A 19,277-nucleotide genomic window follows, 5' to 3' on the forward strand; every position below is an offset into this window, starting at 1 on the left:
ACTGACTACAAACCTGAGTTTGCAGAGGATTACCAAAAACAAGAGATGCCAGAAATCCTACTGAGAATATCACTCCAGCAATACTCATTTCAAAGTAAGTATCAAAATATGATTAAGGATCAAATCCCAAACTTTTGTTTTTGCATTAAACGTGTTTTTGTGTTTCACTTGGAATAAAATTTCTTTTTACATGACATTCTTATTTTGCCTTAGTGTAGTTTGGAAAAAACACCTGACTGAACATCTCTCATCTCATTAGCCGTACTGCTTATCCTCATTAGGGTCGCGGGGGGGCTGGAGCCCATCCCAGCCATCTCCGGGCATGGGCAGGGGGACAGTTGTTGTGTGTCAGAGAGAGAAAGAGAATTAGATAATGAGAAAAAGTGTGTGTGATGAGATGAGAGAGAGGTAGGTGCCTTAGTGTGGAGGGGGTATGTGACCTCCAGCGTAGTTGCTGCGTTAACTCTGGTTAAGGTGCATTTGATGTGTGTGTTGAGGGTGGACCCTTTCCTTGAAATCAACACAAGAACAATACTTCTTTTATTGTAAGGAGAGGAGTGTGCTATGGAAAATAATATGATTATCACTGCTAGATTAGTCTCACAGGTCAGAGAAGGGTGCTTGGGCCAAGTCTCGCGGGATATCACGTGATTTAGTGAGACTTGATCAATAAATGATCCTTAATGCCAACAATGAAATGGAGTGAGACTGACATTTCTCATCTATTCAGATGAGGTAAAACACCAAAAACAAAAAACATAATAAACAAATGTGTAACACCATCTGGGTCCCGTTACACTTCAACTTTGTTTAAATTCGCGTAATATGTCGCGTCAAATTTCGATAGTTATTGTGCGCCGACCTATCTAGTATTCTATGTGTTTCGGTTGCTGCGTTCCCGAAAAGACGACAATTGAGTTTTCTAACCTCCAACCAGGAGAAAGGGTATGTACCCCAACTTTGCAACTAGGACCTCCCACCTCGAGTGTCTTTACGACGATATTTCCCTGGTTTGGGGTTAGAAAATCCCGATTTCCCACATTCTTGAGACGTTCTTCGGTCGTATCTGGTAGGAAAACCCGAAACACCCACTTTCTTGAAAGCAGCACGTGATCCGTGCTACACGAACCCACAATCCATTGCGGCGGGGTTTGGAAGGAGAAGGTGTCATGGCTGCCGAACACTAGAACGTTGAGAAAGTCCTGTTGTCGACTTCAAACGACGTAAACTCGACAGAAGTATCACTTTGCGGTCCTTTTCCAAAGTTTGTTCTATTAACTGCCGAGTTGGAGCGTTTTTTCGTTCAAATTCGGCTAAAATGTGCTCCAGTGGGGAAGGACCTTTTCAGGAGAAGCTTCGGGGAGCCAAAGAGGAGACCGAGCGAGAACTTCGGCGACCGGAGGCTGGTTCCAAGGAGCTCGGGGCAGGTCCGTCATTTTCGCTTTTGCTACGGTGACAATGCTTCCCAAACTTCAAAATTAGTGATTCAAAAGAAAGAATGAATAGTGGGTTTTAATTCAAATACAACTTTTTTTCAGCCTTTTACAGTAAATGACTAATTTTTCACCTCTAGCAAATACTAAAAGTGCAGGAAATAAAATGAAGTTTAGTAGCAACTGGTATGAAGTAGCATCCAAACTTTATATATATATATATTTGTAACCGCCGTGCCACCAAAGATCCACATTCAGGCTGGACTGGATGATGAGGTTTTTAATGAAGTTGCTGCAATGAATGAGTCCCACACAACCCGTGGTTAGCACCTCCGCTAGTTCTCATCATCGTTAGCAGCGCGCTGTAGCCTGCCCTAAACATATCAAATACTTCTTTTCAGTTTACATAAAATACATTTTAGAATACCAACCATAACAATACATTTTTACATACATTTTAACAATGGATCATATGGTGTTTTTTTTACGTTTACAATGAATTCAACATATTTTTCTTTAAACTGAATTTTAACCAACATCATTCTTTTTATATAGATGAGAAAATAGAAATAATAACAAGAACGGGTACTATTTACTTGCAAATGAATGAGTCACATAATAGGTAGTACAGTAAAATATTTGAAATAACTCAAGTCAAGTCATTTTTATTTGTATAGCCCTAAATCACGAAGAGTCTCAAAGGGCTTCACAGATTGTTACACTATATTACACAAACTATTTTCAACCGACAAGAGGAGTAGGTTATTCGTATGCAATGGAGTAGAAGTGAGTTTTAAGTTTAGATTTAAACATTTCCACTGAGGTTGCAGATCGAATCTCAGGGGGAAGAGCATTCCACAGCACCGGTGCCCGGACGGAGAACGCTCTCGAACCAGCGGAAGACTTCTTTGCTCTCGGGATCATCAGAAGACCAGCACTCTCAGATCGTAGGCTTCGGACCGGGACATAGTGGCAGATCAGATCTGAAAGATAAGAGGGAGCAAGTCCATGTATGATTTTGTACAATACTAAGAGAACTTTGAAGTCACATCTTTGGCTAACTGGGAGCCAATGCAGGTTAGCCATAATCGGTGTTATGTGATCGTACTTTTTTGTCCTAGTTAAAAGCCTCGCTGCGGCATTTTGTACTAGCTGAAGAGACTTGATTCTGGACTTCGGGAGACCGGAGAGTAGTGCATTGCAGTAATCGAGACGGGAGGTAACAAATGCATGAATTATTGTTTCCGCATCAGACTGAGACAGTATTGAACGGATTTTAGCAATGTTGCGAAGATGGAAGAAGGCAGTTCTAGTAATTTGCTTTACATGCATCTCAAAGGATAGATCAGGGTCAAATATGACACCTAAATTTTTAACTGAGTCACTCTGTGTGATGTGACATTTGTCAATGTTCACAGCAGTTTTTGCGAATAAGTCCCGGCATTTAGAAGGACCAATGACTAACATTTCGGTCTTTTCAGAGTTAAGACGCAAGAAATTGAGTGACATCCACTCTTTTATCTCAGTGAGACAGGCCTCGAAATTTCCACAGTTTAGTGTGGAAGATTCCTCCAACGGAAGATATAGTTGAGTGTCGTCTGCGTAGCAGTGGAAGCTGATATTGTACTTGCGAATAATATCACCTAATGGAAGCATGTAAATGTTGAAAAGTAGGGGGCCGAGCACTGAACCCTGCGGAACACCGCAGGTAACATTAAAGGGCTCAGATGTCGTTTCACCATATTTAACACAGTGCGTCCTATCTGAGAGGTAAGATTTGAACCACGAGAGGATGGCTCCTGAGAGACCAATCCATTTTTCCAACCGTTCTAGTAGGATATTGTGGCGCACTGTGTCAAAAGCAGCACTAAGATCCAGCAGCAGCAAAAGTGATGAAGCGCCAGAATCCATTGACATTAGGAGATCATTTGTTACCTTGATCAGAGCTGTCTCAGTAGAGTGGTTAGCCCTGAATCCTGATTGCATGGATTCAAAAAGGTTATTCTCAGATATGAAAACATTTAGCTGCTGTGCCACTACTCTTTCGAGTACTTTAGAGAGGAAAGGTAGGTTTGACACAGGTCTGTAATTACTTAATATTTCTGGATCAAGGTTGGGTCGTTTCAGTGTGGGTTTAATAACGGCGGACTTAAAAGCTGCTGGAACTACACCTGAGGAGAGTGATGTATTTATAATATTTAGAACTGAAGGCCCAAGGACGCTAAAAAGACTTTTAATAAGTGAACCTGGGAGAGGGTCGAACTGGCAAGTTGTCGGTTTGGCCGCATTCACCACTTGTTTGAGATCATCAAGTGACAGTTCACTAAAACCGGCCATTTTCCCAGGGCAGCCACCCTGTCGTGCATCTGTAAATTTCAGTCCTTTAATACGTGTGGTACTAACAATATCTTTTGCAATTTCTTCCTGTATGCATTGAATCTTCTTAGTGAAGAAGACCATTAAGTCCTGAGCAGAGTGTGTCGAAACTCTTTTCAAATATTTTCGACGGACGTTGTGCCACGGAACTTTTTTATAAATAAAAGTGTGCCTTGCTTCAAAAAGGCTTTATACAATTAAAATGTCTTTCCATGTTGTATATTTGGATTGGTGTAAATTAATATCATTATTTCACCAATATTATTTTGTATAATGTACAATATTGTTGTGAACGGAAAAATCTTAAAGTGATAACTGATTTGTATTACCAATAAACTTTGATTAAAACTCAATGAATATATAGATTTATATGATATTTGTCGCCGATTTACAATTTCAAACTCGATAACACTAAATTTTGTGATATATATATATATATATATATATATATAACGGCTCCTCGGGTTGGTTTTCTTGCTTTGTCCCTACATTACCAATTTTGTAACATCGTGCGAGGAAAATGAAAACAACCAGGACAAAAAGAAACAAAGCGGAAAAATATAATCAAGGAAAAAGAAATAAATGAATAAACAACATTTAATTTCCTCGTGCTGAGGTTTTGAGGTTTTCCTTGCCCGGATGTCGGTTTCAGATCAGGGGATGGTGTCGTTGTAATCCTGTGCAGTCCAACGAGACGTCTTGTGATTAAGGGCCAAACACAGGGATGTGATTTTTCCGCTAATTCGCGGAATTCCGCTTTTTTTATCTCCAAAAATAAAATTTTAAAATTTCCGGTGTTTTAATTGGTAAAAAAAAAACGATTTCGTCTCGACAGCATGCCATTTGAGTGTTTCCGTAACTGAAATGAAACGTACTTGCGATTGGTTGAAGTCTCGTGTTGACCAATAAACGCGCTTGTTATAGGAGTGTGCCATTGTTCATTTCTCACACGTTTTTGCCGGGTGTTTAAAGAAAGATGTCCGTGATCGAACGCAAAGATGCTCCGCGAGCTAAAGAAATTGATAAGATTGTAAAAAACAAGTTTCGATGGGACTGGTTGGAGAAGGAATTATCTACGAATGTTGGAAAGAAGACTGTGACGAATTTGTTCAATGACTTTATTCGGAAGATCGATCGTGCCGGGAAAGCACTTTGCATTTGGTGTCATGATACCATCGACTATGGTGGGAGAGGTTTCAAAGCTCTTGAAAGTCACGCAAAGAGCAAAAAACACGTGAAAGAACTCCAGTCAAGAACGACAAATTATTCCATCGCTGGAAGTTTCGGTGCCCAAACGAAAACTCCAAAACTTTACGGCCTCCATCCCTTATTGACATCACAATCGGAAGCGGTAATAAAGAGACGTGATCCACCCCAACAACCTGTACCAGTTGCTGATAGAGTCGTGAATTTTGAGGTAGGTGGTAAACTTTTCAAATTTATTTGACAGTTTTCCCATTTTTTTCGAAAATATTATAACGTAATAAAAATGGCCATAAATATTTAACAATTACAATAATAGATTTTCATGTGTACATTACACCAACACTTCACTGTAGGGCCTATACTTATTGTACTTTTTACTGCCCTGGTCCTACCTGGTTCCCCCCCCCCCCCCCCCCCAGCTAGCAATCACCCCCCCCCCCCCCCCCCGCTAATTTTCAGATAATTTCACTTTGGTCAAATCACATCCCTGCAAACAAAGAAATGGGACTTGACCCATCAACACTGGAAGTCACAGAAAGGGGAATGGAAACATTTCAAAATCTACAAAAAAAAGAGAAAATACAAAACAATTGGAACTTTTCTTTATGCCCAACACGTTTAAAGTCGACCACACAGGATCCCCTCAAAATGCACAGCGGCCAATCACAAGAGGGGTATCGGGCGTCTTGGAGGGGAGCCGGCTCCCTTTGTTCACTTCCAAGAGCTGGCTCATAGAGACCCTTCGTTCACAAAGGATACGAGTTGGTTGCCAGAGCTTCCACTAATGGCAACAGCGCTCGGCCCTCGTTCGCTTTTTCTTTTGGCGTATTCGTAAATACTATATTGGTAATTGCTATGTAACCATATGCAGGGTTCGTACGAGTGCTTGAAAGCCTTGAATATGCTCTAAATTTAATGTTGTGTTTTCAAGGTCAGCGAAAAGCTTGAGTTTTGGGTGAGGTGCTTGAAAATGTTGCCATTGTTGCAATTGTTCTCTTGGCCATCTGACTCTATAGACCATGCAATAAATGAAGAAGTGTCTCAAGAGGACAACTCTATTTAGTAAACTGGCTCTTCTAATTCGGTTTACTGAGAAGAGCCGGCTCTCTTGGCTCCCAAACAGCTCCTCCGAGTTTTGTTTTTAATGATGTATCATCAATAATAATAGAACATTATTTACCAAATTATTCAACAGTTAGCCATATATGTTTGCAGGGGATCCCCAAAGGACACATTCAATCAAAATATTTACTGATCTACAAAAACAAATTGTACAATACAAAACAATATAAGCTTTTGACACACTGAACACAAAATCCCTGAAAATGCAAAACATGAACATATCAATTACAAATATTAACCCTTCAGTGCTAAAATAGAAAATGCAAAAAAAAACAATTTGCAATTCTATCTTGACCGATTTAGTAACGTATGATAAGCACACAAAAAATACGAATTCAAATAAGTAAAACAAAAAGCAAAAGATCAGCAGTCGATTGAAAGATTGAATGCACTCTTATCATAAAAATGAGTTCAAATTTGGCTCATTTTTCTGCTTTTATACACAATTACATTATTCTTTTTTTTCTTTTGTATTGAAATCTATTATTTCGCAACACCTTCAGAGCTGTTTCTGTGTTTGTAAACAAGTGTGATGTTGCCAAGTGGTGTGGGCATTGTTGAAGCACAATGGCAGAATTGATGTCAGTTTATAGCAGCACTTTCACACAAAGATCGTAGGTGATGGATAGGAAAATCCCAAAGTAGCACAAAGTATATGTGCTAGGAGCAAGATAGCAATTTTATTTTAATCATCAAAGACGACAACAACAAGAAAACTTTATTCTGATGCCCGCTGGATTTTTATTACCTTTGGAGGTACTGGAGAAAAACAAAAAAATGGCTAACCCTAACCCTAACGGGCGGCAGTAGCTCAGGAGGTAGAGCGCTCGTCTTGGGATCAAGGGATCCCAGTTCGATCCCGGCTCGTCCTTGTTACATGTCGAAGTGTCCTTGGGTAAGACACTGAACCCCTAATACCCCCAATAAGCAGGTTAGCGCCCTACATGGCTGCAAGGCCGCTATTGGGAAATGTGGAGCACATTGTAAAGCGCTTTGGGAAGTCATTGACTTGAAAAGCGCTATATAAAATGCAGATCATTTCATTTTCATTTCATTTCGTTTCGTTTCATTTCACTTTGGAAGTGCTTGAAAAGTGCTCGAATTTGACCATGAAAACGATGTATGAACCTTGTTTCCATTACTTCCTGTATAGTTAATCTTGAGGTTGACTGTGTATTACGGGCTAAGGCCCTTGCAACATCCATTTCCACCTGGTCATCCTGGAAGGGGGATTACCCCATGTGCGGTCCCTTCCTAAGGTTTCTTCATTTTCTGCATCCTGACCTTTTTTGAGGTTTTCCTTGCACTCTTGTAGCTTTCAGATCAGGTTGATGTTACAATGATGTTCTGGACGTCCCTTTTGTGAGTTTCTGTGATTAAAAGCGTCACAAATAAATGCGATTTGACGTGTGTGTTGCAGGCATCGTTGAAGACTCTCTCCCTACTGCGTGGCAGGAACCAGAGTTGCCAGGAACTGTTTACAAGATACTCCAAATTGTGTTGAACAGAGCAGGTTGGTCGTTTTACTTTCTGCATCGTCCTTATTTTGGAGGGAACGTCATTGGCCATCGCCCCAAAAAATACGCAGAGAGGTGATATGGCAAAAAGGGAACGCTCCTTATTGCATTGCTCGAAACCACTCGTGATGGTTGCCCGTCCCCGGCTCATGACTTCCGCCAGATGTCTACACACAATAGGCTATTGTCAGGTTCAACTTTCCTTATCCTGAGTTATTATATACTTTCCACAACATTTGACATCTCGTATTTTGCCGTTGACGTCAACCGTACTTAACTTTCAAATAAGGTCCGGTCTTCTGTCTCGCTCATTCTTTAAAAATACGTACCTTATTTCTAAATCAGTCACGTGCGCTAGGGGTGTTTCTCAGACGACATATTTGCCTAACGGTGAATATTTTTCATATCCGCAAATCTTTTTATCATCTGCGATCACAGTCTATTTTCTTTACCTTTGACCGAATTGTCGAGAAATTGACGTAACGTTAACTTTCAAAACCAAGCATCGCTTCAGTTGTTTGAGGTCGTGTATTTTCACATCCTAAGGGCCCAGTCTCCCAAGTTGGATTATTTTGGGTTTATTCCAAGTGACAGCAGTAAGAAGGGCTGCACGATGAACGGAAATCGAATCGATATTGCCATGTGACGTGGTGCGGTAGCGTAACCGCAAACCACTGCGTTTTTTTTCCAAGGATTCATACTTCCAGTTTTTTGTTTGATTGAAGGAGTATTTGTCCGACAAAAATGGTCACATTCCGTGGTTTAACGGCGCCGGCCAATCAGATGCGGTCTTTTAATGGCACCAACCAGTAAAGGCGAGGCAAAGTTTGCAAGACGTGTGCGCGCGACTTTAAGAGACTGGTGTAAGCTGCCGGTCAGCCTAGCGGCGCGTACACAGATGGCCACCAAAACAAACGCCACATTTTAGCTTTAGTGGCTCGTTACATTGAAAATAAATTTTTTAAATTGAAAAGTGCAAAGAAAAGCCGATCACTAGAGGGTGCACCCTGTATTTTAATCCCGTCCCGGAATTGACTGAGGCGCCAGTGGAAAGCTAACTGCTCAGCTAACAACACTTAACATGGCTCGTCACAAACGCCAGATCCCTTACCCGTATGACAGACGACTCGGAGCTACCACTCGTTTAAAACTGCTACATCTGTGACCCCCTTTTTTCAATCATCACAAAGACATCGAAGAAGTCCAGCCCCTTTGTTTATTTACGCTGAAAGCAATATCCCTCCAATTTCGTTGTCCTTTTGTACAATGACAATAAAGACCATTTATCCAACTGCAGTTCTGTTTTGATTTTTACATCTATAGTTGCTATTTTGTAACTCTCTGTTTCCAAGTACGTCATCTGGAGTCATGTTGACACGTCGCAATGTTTGTTTTCCCTGCAAACTTTGTTTCGAAACGGCGCAAGCGATGTGAAGCTAGCGTAGCCGCTAAAGTGTGCCGCGATTTTGGCTTCTATGGTTTTGGAAGGAGAAAGCACATAGTTATTATCATCATCGGTCTGGACATCAAACCTCGGACCTATCCAAGGCTGTGGGAAATAAAAGTATTGCAACAAATGCTGATCGAGAATCTGCTGAGCAACAGGTCATTGCTTTTATGAGTCATAAAGGGATAGCTATCACTGCTGACGACAACGAAGCATTAGTTTGTAAACTAATAAGATACAAGGAACTAGGACTTCAAATTGTAGAGTATACATAAAGTAAATCGGCACTCCAGAAGGAGAAATTGTTTGGATTCGAGAAATGCAGGAGCTGGACAGGTTTGCCTGAAGATCTGGATAGAGCGGTAAATCCATATAATGACACTGGACAATGATGGATTCAAATGATAGAATGGCATTCTGGACTGACAACATAGACACCTTTATTAAAGATCACAATGAAAAAAATCGATCATACTATATAAGGCCATGATCTACCGGAACTGAGCATTATTGATCACACTGACTCCAATCATTCTAAATTAGATGAATTTGAGAACCCGTTTGTTGTGATTGTATTTAATTTATATATTAACGATATTTTTAATATTTCAAAACGATTTAAATTAGTAATTTCTGCAAACATTTTCAATTTAAATGATAACTATATTGATTTGATAACTTGCAATGATCATGAATTAATCAACCTAAACCTAAAAATGATAATAACAACAATAAAAATAAACATAATATTTATAATAAGTTATGATATAATAATAACAACAATAACAACAAGGTAACTATTGTTTTAAATGCAGTATTTCCAATCTCACTCATATCCCATTTTCTTTATCCCTGTATTTCGCCGGTAATGTTTTTTTGTATTTAAATTTGAACACATGAATATTTAGACATTGTTTGATCTCATCTTGAAAATTGTTCTGACTTGACATATAAATAAAGTATCTTTACATTTAAATAAAAGAAGTCATATTCTTTGGTAATCGCAAGGCAAATCAAGATTTTGAAGTCAAAATGGATGGTGCTGCAATGGACACTGTAACAGAAATTGAGTTTTTAGGGGTGATAATAGACAATAAATGAAGCTGGAAAACACACATCAGACACATACAAACTAAAGTATCTAAAAGCATTTCAATCATTAATAAAGCCAAATTCCTTTTTAACTATAATGCATTGTATTTATGATATTGTTCTCTAGTTCTGCCATACTTAACATATTGTGCAGAAGTCTGGGACAATCATCACAAAAGTTATCCTCCAAAAACCATACACAGGGTAGGATATCGGGATCATACGGACATTTTATTCCTGCAGTCCAAATGATTAAAATTAGATGATTTAGTCAAATTTTTCACTGCACATCTGCTATTTAAGGTCAACAAAAACATGGTGCCAGAAATGATTCCCTTCGGAAAGAGGGAAATTATAACTTAAGGGGCTGTCGTAAATTAATCATCCCAAATGTGAAAACCACCAGGAAAAGTATGTGTGTGTCTGTGTGCGGAGTCTCACTTTGGAACAATTTCCAAGACGATCTGAACAAAGCCACTCTTGGCATCTACTGGTGATTTATCATACTGATTTCATTCCCAGAGGCCTAATACTTACTGATCAGCAGCGCTTAAGCCTTTAGAATTTTTTTACGTTTTGGCACTCGGGACAATGCTTCTGAAATTGTACGTTACGGCACTGAACGAGTTGAGGGCAATACAAATAAATGTAACTTGTGTCTTGCAGACGTCAGCCAAAAATATCTTCCTACTGCACGGCAGGAACCAGAGTTGCCTGACGTTAAAATTGAGGAGGAGGATCTGAAGCCTTATCACGTTAAGCAAGAAACAGAGGATGGGGAGCCTGTTCGCGTTAAAGAGAAGGACGATTTTCCAGTCTTGCTCGTGGCCGGGGTCTGTTCAACCGTCCAATATCAAGGTCAACCTGAAGATAACGGTAGGCGGGATCCTCGAAGCATCAGCTCCCGTCAACACGTAGAAACTGATGACGGCGACACATCCCACTCCGCAAACGCTGAAGCTGGTAACACATGTTCCCGGTGTGGGAAAACGTTTCGAAGCAAGTATTATATAAAGTTGCATATGAAATTCCACGCTGGGGAGAAGCCTTTTGCCTGCTCAGTTTGCGATAAAAGATTCACTACAAGTGGAAACTTAAAGAGTCACATTAGATCCCACACTGGCGAGAAGCCTTTCGCCTGCTCGGTTTGTGGTCAAAAATTCTCCCTACACGCACACTTGAAATTACACCAACTGACCCACACTGGCGAGAAGCCTTTTTCCTGCTCAGTTTGTGGTCTAAGATTAACCACGAGTTCTACCTTAAAACGACACAATAGAACCCACACTGGCGAAAAGCCTTTTTCCTGCTCAGTTTGCGGTCAAAGTTTCACCCGAATTGGACACTTTAAATTACACCAACTAACCCACACTGGCGAGAAGCCTTTTTCCTGCTCGGTTTGTGGAAAACGATTCTCAGAGAATGGGAGCTTAAAATCGCACCATAAAACTCACACTGGCGAAAGGCCTTTTTCTTGTTCAGTTTGCGGACAAGTATTCACTACAAATGGGAACTTAAAGAATCACATTAGAACCCACAGTGGCGAGAAGCCTTTTTCTTGTTTAGTTTGCGGTAAAAAATTCACCCAAAAGGGAACATTAAAATCACACCAACTAACCCACACTGGCGAAAAGCCTTTTTCTTGCTCAGTTTGTGGTCAAAAATTCCCCCGAAATGGACACTTGAAATTACACCAACTAACCCACACTGGCGAGAAGCCTTTTTCCTGCTCAGTTTGCGGTCGAAGATTCAGAGACAGATCGAGCTTAAAAAGGCACACTAAAACCCACACTGGCGAGAAGCCTTTCGCCTGCTCAATTTGTGGAAAAGCATACATCCAACGTGTGAACTTAAAGAAACACATTAGAACCCACAATGGCGAGGAGCCTTTGACCTGTTGACATTGTGGTAAAAAAAAAAAAATCATCCATATTGGACACTAAATATTACACACAAGAACCCACACCGGTGCAAAGACCTCTGCCTGCTCGGTTTGTGGTCAAACATTTACTGAAAGTGGGAGATTAAAAACTTATCACACAGGCCGTCTATTGGAACATAACTGCCACAAAACTATTTCCCCTCACCTTTTTCCAACCACTGACTCTGCCAACACATCAAAAATCCCACATTCATTCACAGGAAGTGAGCAGACTCCAGCAGTATAATAAAGATTTGTAACCCCAAAGTCTTCATATGGATTCAAACGATTCATGATTTGCGTATGTGTCATGTTTCTTGATAAATGATCTATTTTCTCGTGTGTCGGCATACAATTTGTGAATTTCCCTTAGGGGATGAATAAAGTATCTATCTATCTATCTATCTAATTTTGCCTGTTGTCAACAACTATAATACCGTATTTTCCACACTATAAGGCGCACCGTGTTATAAGGCTCACCTTCAATGAATGATATATTTTAAAACTTTTTCCATACATAAGGCACACCGTATTATAAGGCGCTATAAGTGCATGCTGGTTTAAGATCAAGTAATCGTGCAATTTTGTAATTGTAATCCTGTGCAGTCCTTGGAGACATTTTTGTGATTAAGGGCTATTTAAATAAATGTGACTTGACTTGGCTACAGGAGAGGATGTAGTTACGTTATGCAACCATTAGATGGTGCCATGCTAAAGGGAATGTCAACAAAACAGATAGGTCAGTCAGACTTTAATAGATAACAAACAAGCTTTCCACAACTCCATTCACTCCCAAAATGAATAAACAGCTGTTTCATTATTTATTATTATTTTTATTACAAATTAAAGAGAATCGTTGTTTAATATTTCCCAGGATGCACAGCGCACTTCTTCTTCTACGCGAAAAACGGAGTTGGTGGCTGCTTCTCTTAGTTGCGAGACCTTGCAATTCAATATTGATCCATATACCTGTATAAGGCGCACAGGATTATAAGGCGCATAGTCAGCTTTTTTTTAAAAAAATCAGATTTTATGTGCGCCTTCTAGTGCGGAAAGTACGGTATTATAACAATAAGACCTTGGTCCCCAGGGTTGGGGCCTGTTCTCACCAGAGCCCCAAAGCTTGGAGATTCTGTGGTTTTCTCCGTCCCCGTCGTCCGGATGAGAACAATCCCCATTAAGTCCACCGCCAAAAGAGATAGGAACCTTTATTTCTTCATCTTCCTGGTTGGCCATTTTCTGCTTCTCACACACTCCTCCCCTGGGGGACTTTTTGTTCTCAAAAGTACACTAAAAGGGTTAGTGCAACAACCTCTTTGATGTTTTGGGCAAATAATCCATGTTGGTACGCTATGAAAACAATCCCTAATCATTGAAATGAGTCTATCTTCAAACTGGGTTCATTCATCGGTACTGTTAACCTGTTGCATCGTTTCTTCCACCTTTCTAACACTGACTTGTGTCAACAATGTAGAATAGAATTGAAGTTACTTTCATTGTCATTCTTTGTAACCGTGCACACAGAACGAAATGTCGATACACCTGACCTGTACAGTTAAACTGTAACGAGCCGATGCAGCCACAACCCTTAATGCCGGGCGCCAAGCAGGGAGGCAATGAGCCTTAGGTATGACTCGGCCGAGGCTTGAACCAGCGACCTCCCAGTCTTGGAGCGGGCGCCCTACCATCTAGGCTATCGAGCTGGTGAATGTGCTTAATTCTTTCGTTTGATTCCATTTTCTTTGTCCTGTGAATAACACATAGTTTGTTAAAATCAAACTGCATGCATTATTTGTGGGTCGATGTTATTTTTCTTCTGGACTGATCAATCATTATCCATATATACGAACTACACAATCGATCATTTAAATCTGAAAATGCATTGTGTTTAAAGTTGCATCCTTTATGATAAATGCTAGACACAGACTATTTCAAATGAATTTGTGTTGGAAACCGAGAGCACCACCTGCTGACCGAATTCGTAACCAACAAATTAGATTCTGAACCAAATGCGCGAAGTTGCCCCTACCAAGATGGCCGCCACGGAGGCACACGAGTTATCGGGCTGCTACAGCACACCGACCTCTGTTATTATCTGTGTCCCACAATCCGTTGCGGCGGCGTTTCGAATGTGAAGGTGTCATGGCTGCCGAACAAGAGAATGTCGAGAAAGTCCTGTAGTCGACTTCAAACGACGTAAACTCGACAGAAGTATCACTTTGCGGTCCTTTCCGAAGGTCTGTCTTATTTACTCCCGAGTTGGAGCGTTTTTTCGTTTAAACTTGGAGAAAATGTGCTCCAGTGGGGAAGAAGGACCTCTCCAAGAGAAGCTTCGGGGAGCCAAAGAGGAGACCGAGCGAGAATGTCGACGTCTGGACGCTGTTTCCAAGCAGCTCGGGGCAGGTCCGTCATTTTCGATTCTGCTACAGTGACAATGCTTCCCAAACTTTTGCAGGCTAGCGGAAAAAAAAATCAAAGTATAAACCAAAAGTGCTGGAAATAAAATTAAGTTTAGCAGCAACTCGTATGAAGTCGCATCAAAACTTCAATAGTTCCTTGATTTCTTTAAAATAAAAAAGAAAAATAAATACCAATGTAACCGCGTTGTACGTGTCCCACCAAAGATCCACCTTCACGCTGGACTGGATGATGAGGTTTTTATTATTACAGTTCTGCAAATGGATGAGTCACAACATTAGCTTTTTCTGCTGGGTCTGATCTCTTTGTAGTACTCTGGTAAAACTGACAACAAAGCATATCAAAGAGCTGTCTTTTCACTTTACAGAAAATACATTTTAGAATATCACAATACATTTATAAATCTTTGCATTTTAACAAGATACTTTTAACAAGAGATCGTATAGTGGATTTTTAACGTTTACAATGAATTCAACATGTTTTTCTTTACTCTGAATTTTAACCAACATCATCCTTTTTTTAATGTATATGAAAAATAGGAATAAAAACAATAATGAGTATAAAAATGGGTACAATTTACCTGCAAATGGATGAGTCACAACATTAGCTTTTTCTGCTGGGTCTGATCTCTTTGATCTCTACAAGGGGAATTAATATTTAGTAAAACAGAAACAAAACGAAAATAAACCTAAACAGCTTGACAATATCAATCACATTACTATGCATGGTGAGAGATTTGTCAGCTGGGGTTATAAAGTTTAAAATTAACTTATTTTGTGGAGCACCAAAAGATATGTCTTACCTTTGTAGTACTCTGGTAAAACTGACAAAACCCCGCCTCCTGGTCACATGTTAGAAGCCAAAACCAAACCCCACCCCATACCAGCAGATGGCACTGTTGGACTCAGCATTGCAGGACATTTACCAAAAACTATACACATATTTTAGCAGGAATTTCAATAAAATAAAAGTTATTATTACACCCGTTACACCAATATGACTCAAAACAACTAGTGCATCGCAATTTCAACTGTGCAGATTTTACACAACCTCATGGAAATGTCAGGGTTTGGTGCCTTCAGTCCTTCTTATATCCAAAAGATGCCAGCTTTACCACATGTTCATGTAAGAGTCAATGTGGCGGCGCCCCTGTTTGGCTGCGGCTGCATCGGCTCGCTACAGTTTTTTACACGTCGGCCATAAGATCCAGTCTTCGACTCAGTTTTGACGGCGCACAAAGTCGGCTCGAACTGCAGATTCATATACGATCGCAGTTTTTTTTTGCTGGATATGCGATCATCCAGACATACAGCGCTCGGTGCTACGACCACTCGGGAGTGTTTATTAGCCACAGACTGCTATGTCGACGAGACCCAGCGGCCTACAAAGCAGAGAAGCAGAGTGGCAAGACAGCGGCGTGTACAGTCTTTTGTTGTTGCTGTTTAAATAAACATCTCTCAAGTCAGGTCTCACCACATCCCTCGTGCCCTGCGTTTGGGACTGTCCGACACCTCGTGACAGGAAATGTTCCAATCTCGCCTTAAGACACACCGAAATTTATTGGCTTCTGAGTAACCTCATACTTTAGTTTCCTCGTCCTTGAGGGAGAAGGACAAGTTTAGAAGTTTGACAGGTTCAGGCGTCCTGAGTATTCAGATTGGTACCTGGACCAGATGCATGCTATTGTAGAACCTGCGGCATCTTTTTAAATTTTGCGACTGGAAGTTTGATATCTCTATAACTTACTCTACATTGAATGTTGAGGTTGATTGTGTATTGTGCACTGAGGCCCTAGCAACACCCATTGCAACCTGCTTAAATGTCTTCAACTCTGGAGAGTGTTATGTTTTTCAGATCAGACGTTTTCAACTGGACTAAAATGTAGTTAAAACAAATAAAATAAAACAAACATTTGTTTTAAAATTGCCTCTTATTCGTGTTACTTGTTTGTTTCAAGTATGTGATTTTGTCAACTTTGTCTTAAATTTGACATCTAAAGGCATCCAAAAAGTCTTGAATTTAACTTGCCTTAAGCTGGAGGAACCCTGTGGTGTTCTGTGCGTCCCTTTGTGAGTTTCTGTGATTTAAGGTGTCACAAATAAATGCGATTTGACTTGTGTGTTGCAGACATTGGTGAAGAATATCTTCCTACTGCGTGGCAGGAACCAGAGTTGCCAGGAACTGTTTACAAGATACTCCAAATTGTGTTAAACAGAGCAGGTTGGTCGTTTTTCTTCCTGCAACGTCCTCGACATCTCGTATTTGGCCGTCGACGTCCACCGTACTTTTCTTTCGAATAAGGTCCGGGCTTCTGTCTCGCTCATTCTTTCAAAATACATACAGTGAGGAAAATAAGTATTTGAACACCCTGCTATTTTGCTACATCTCCCACTTAGAAATCATGGAGGAGTCTGAAATTTTCATCGTGGATCCATGTCCACTCTGACACAGATAAACCAACAAGAAAAATCCATGATTTTTGAACAAATTAATTGTATGATATAGCTGAAAATAAATATTTCAACACCTGAGAAAATGAATGTTAATATTTGCTTTGGTATCCTTTGTCTGCTATTACAGAGGTCAAACGTTTCCAGGAGTCTTTCACCAGCTTTGCACACACTGCAGGGGATTCCTGGCCCACTCCTCCACACAGATCTTCTCCAGATCAGTCAGGTTTCTGGGCTGTCACTGAAAAACACAGAGTTGGAGCTCCCTCCAAAGATTTTCATTTGGTTTCAGGTCTCGAGACTGGCTGGGCCATGCTAGAACCTTGATATGCTTCTTACCGGAGGCACTCCTTGGTTTTCCTGGCTGTGCGCTTCGGGTCATTGTCGTGTTGGAAGACCCCTCTTCAATGATCTGACTGAGGAGAGGAGGTTGTTCCCAAAAATCTTACAATACATGGTCCCAGTCATCCTCTCTTTAATGCTGTGCACTTGTACTGTCCGATGTGCAGAAAAGCACCCCCAAGCTTTGGAGTAAGGATTGCACTCTTCATTCTTCTGCCTCCAAACACGCTTAGTAGAATTATGACCAAAAAGTTCTATTTTGGTCTCACCTGACCACAAAACCTCCCATGACTCTTCTGCATCATCCAAATGGTTATATGCAAACTGAAGACAGGCCTTGACATGTGCTGGTTCAAGCTGGGGAACCTTTCGTGCCATGCGTGATTTCAAATTCTGACGTCTTAGTGTATTTCCTACATTAACCTTGGAAACGGTGGTCCCAGCTCTTTTCAAGTCATTGACTAACTCCTGTCTTGCAGTTTCGGGCGGATTCATCACCTTTCTTAGAAACATTGAGACCCCACGAGGTGGTCTCTTGCATGGGGCATCACTCCGAATGAGGTTGACCGTCATGTTTAGCTTCTCCCATTTTCTAACGATTGCTCCAACTTTGGACCTTTTGTCACCAAGCTGCTTGGTAATTGCTCTGTAGCCCATTTGAAACCCTTATGTTACGGCACTGAACGAGTTATGGGCAATACAAATAAATGTGACTTGTGTCTTGCAGATGTCAGCCAAAAATATCTTCCAACTGGGCAACATGAACCAGAGTTGCCTGACGTTAAAATAGAGGAGGAGGAGGAAGATCTGAAGCCTTATCACATTAAGCAAGAGGAGGATTGTGAGCCTGTTCGCGTTAAACAGGAGGACTATTTTCCAGTCTTGCCAGTGACCGGGGTCCGTTCAACCGTCCAAGATCAAGGTCAACCTGAAGATAACGGTGGGCAGGAGCCTCAAAGCATCAGCTCCCGTCAACACGTGGGAACGGATGACGACACGTCCCACTCTGCAAAGGCTGAAGGTGGTAACACATGTTCTCAGTTTGGGAAAACCTTTCGACGCAAGTCTTATATGAAGTTGCATATGAAACTCCACACTGGCGAGAAGCCTTTTTCCTGTTCAGTTTGTGGTAAAACATTCACACAGAATGGAAGCTTAAAAATGCACACCACTCGAACCTGTCCCTCCACTCTCTCTATGAGCCCTTTCGGTCTGGTTTCCGGCCCCGCCACAGCACAGAGACTGCCCTAATCCGTATTGTAAATGATCTCCTCATAGCATCTGACTCCGGTTTAGTCTCTATCCTCATCCTCCTAGACTTGAGCGCCGCCTTCGACACAATCTCTCACCCTATCCTCCTCAATAGACTCTCAGATTCAGAGATTCAGATTCAGATCTACTTTATTGTCATTCTAGTACACGTGTATACAGAACGAAATGTCGATGCATCTGACCCCCACAGTTTCCTTGAATGTACAGATATAAATAATGTTGTATTGTATTTTGGCTACGTGTAGTATTTTACCATAGTGCCGATAGTGCAAGAAGAGTAGCTAACCAGATGTGCAATATGGGCAGTCAGGTTAACAAGTCAGGTACACAGTAACATTAACACTGTAACAATAACGCTGTAATTACAATAGTGCAGAGAGCAATGTGCAAGGAGTGGCAAGCTATAAAAAAAACTGCCAGTAGTGCAAAAGTCAGATTAGCAGCCGTTTAGATTTAAGTTAACTATATGTTAGATTGACCATTTAACAGTCTAATGGCCAGGGGGACTAGACTATTGCGGAGCCTGGTGGTCCTGCACCGCACACTGCAGTACCTCTTCCCAGAGGCTAGCAGAGTGAACAGTCCATGATGGGGGTGAGAGGGGTCCCCGGTAATGTTTTTTGCATGGGATAGGCAGTGCTTCTGGCCAATGTCCTGAATGGAGGGAAGTGTAGTCCCGAT

The 19,277-nt window shown here is 41.0% G+C and overlaps 2 protein-coding genes across 9 annotated transcripts in view; both read left to right on the forward strand.

Moving 5' to 3' along the window:
- The first annotated feature begins 913 nt into the window (after nt 1-913).
- LOC148368299 (uncharacterized) lies at nt 914-12,384 on the forward strand. The gene is made up of 3 exons (XM_088330359.1): nt 914-1,427; nt 7,558-7,650; nt 10,860-12,384. Exons 1-3 carry the CDS (start codon nt 1,319-1,321, stop codon nt 12,092-12,094), a joined length of 1,437 nt encoding a protein of 478 aa, XP_088186485.1. The 5' UTR covers nt 914-1,318; the 3' UTR covers nt 12,095-12,384.
- A 1,171-nt stretch (nt 12,385-13,555) lies between these two features.
- Nucleotides 13,556-19,277, forward strand: part of LOC148368300 (uncharacterized) — a 28,406-nt gene continuing 22,684 nt past the window's right edge. For 3 of the 8 annotated variants that reach the window (XM_088330336.1, XM_088330337.1, XM_088330332.1), the window contains exon 1: nt 13,556-14,517. In XM_088330336.1, the coding sequence (XP_088186462.1) occupies nt 14,406-14,517 (112 nt within the window). In that variant the 5' untranslated portion in view covers nt 13,556-14,405. Of the gene's footprint in view, nt 14,518-16,659; nt 16,753-18,051; nt 18,346-19,277 lie in introns of all 8 variants that reach the window. The other 5 variants (XM_088330331.1, XM_088330330.1, XR_015849929.1 and 2 more) reach the window with 3 other exon arrangements.

Source organism: Urocampus carinirostris, chromosome 3 (assembly GCF_059441175.1).
Source record: "Urocampus carinirostris isolate Australia breed hairy pipefish chromosome 3, RoL_Ucar_1.0, whole genome shotgun sequence".
Classification (NCBI taxonomy): domain Eukaryota; kingdom Metazoa; phylum Chordata; class Actinopteri; order Syngnathiformes; family Syngnathidae; genus Urocampus; species Urocampus carinirostris.

Coding starts and splice junctions, on each gene's coding strand:
- LOC148368299 (XM_088330359.1), top strand. CDS start 1,319: ATGTGCTCCAGTGGGGAAGGACCTTTTCAGGAGAAGCTTCGGGGAGCC. Junction 1,428..7,557: donor TTCCAAGGAGCTCGGGGCAG/GTCCGTCATTTT, acceptor TGTGTGTTGCAG/GCATCGTTGAAGACTCTCTC. Junction 7,651..10,859: donor AATTGTGTTGAACAGAGCAG/GTTGGTCGTTTT, acceptor TGTGTCTTGCAG/ACGTCAGCCAAAAATATCTT.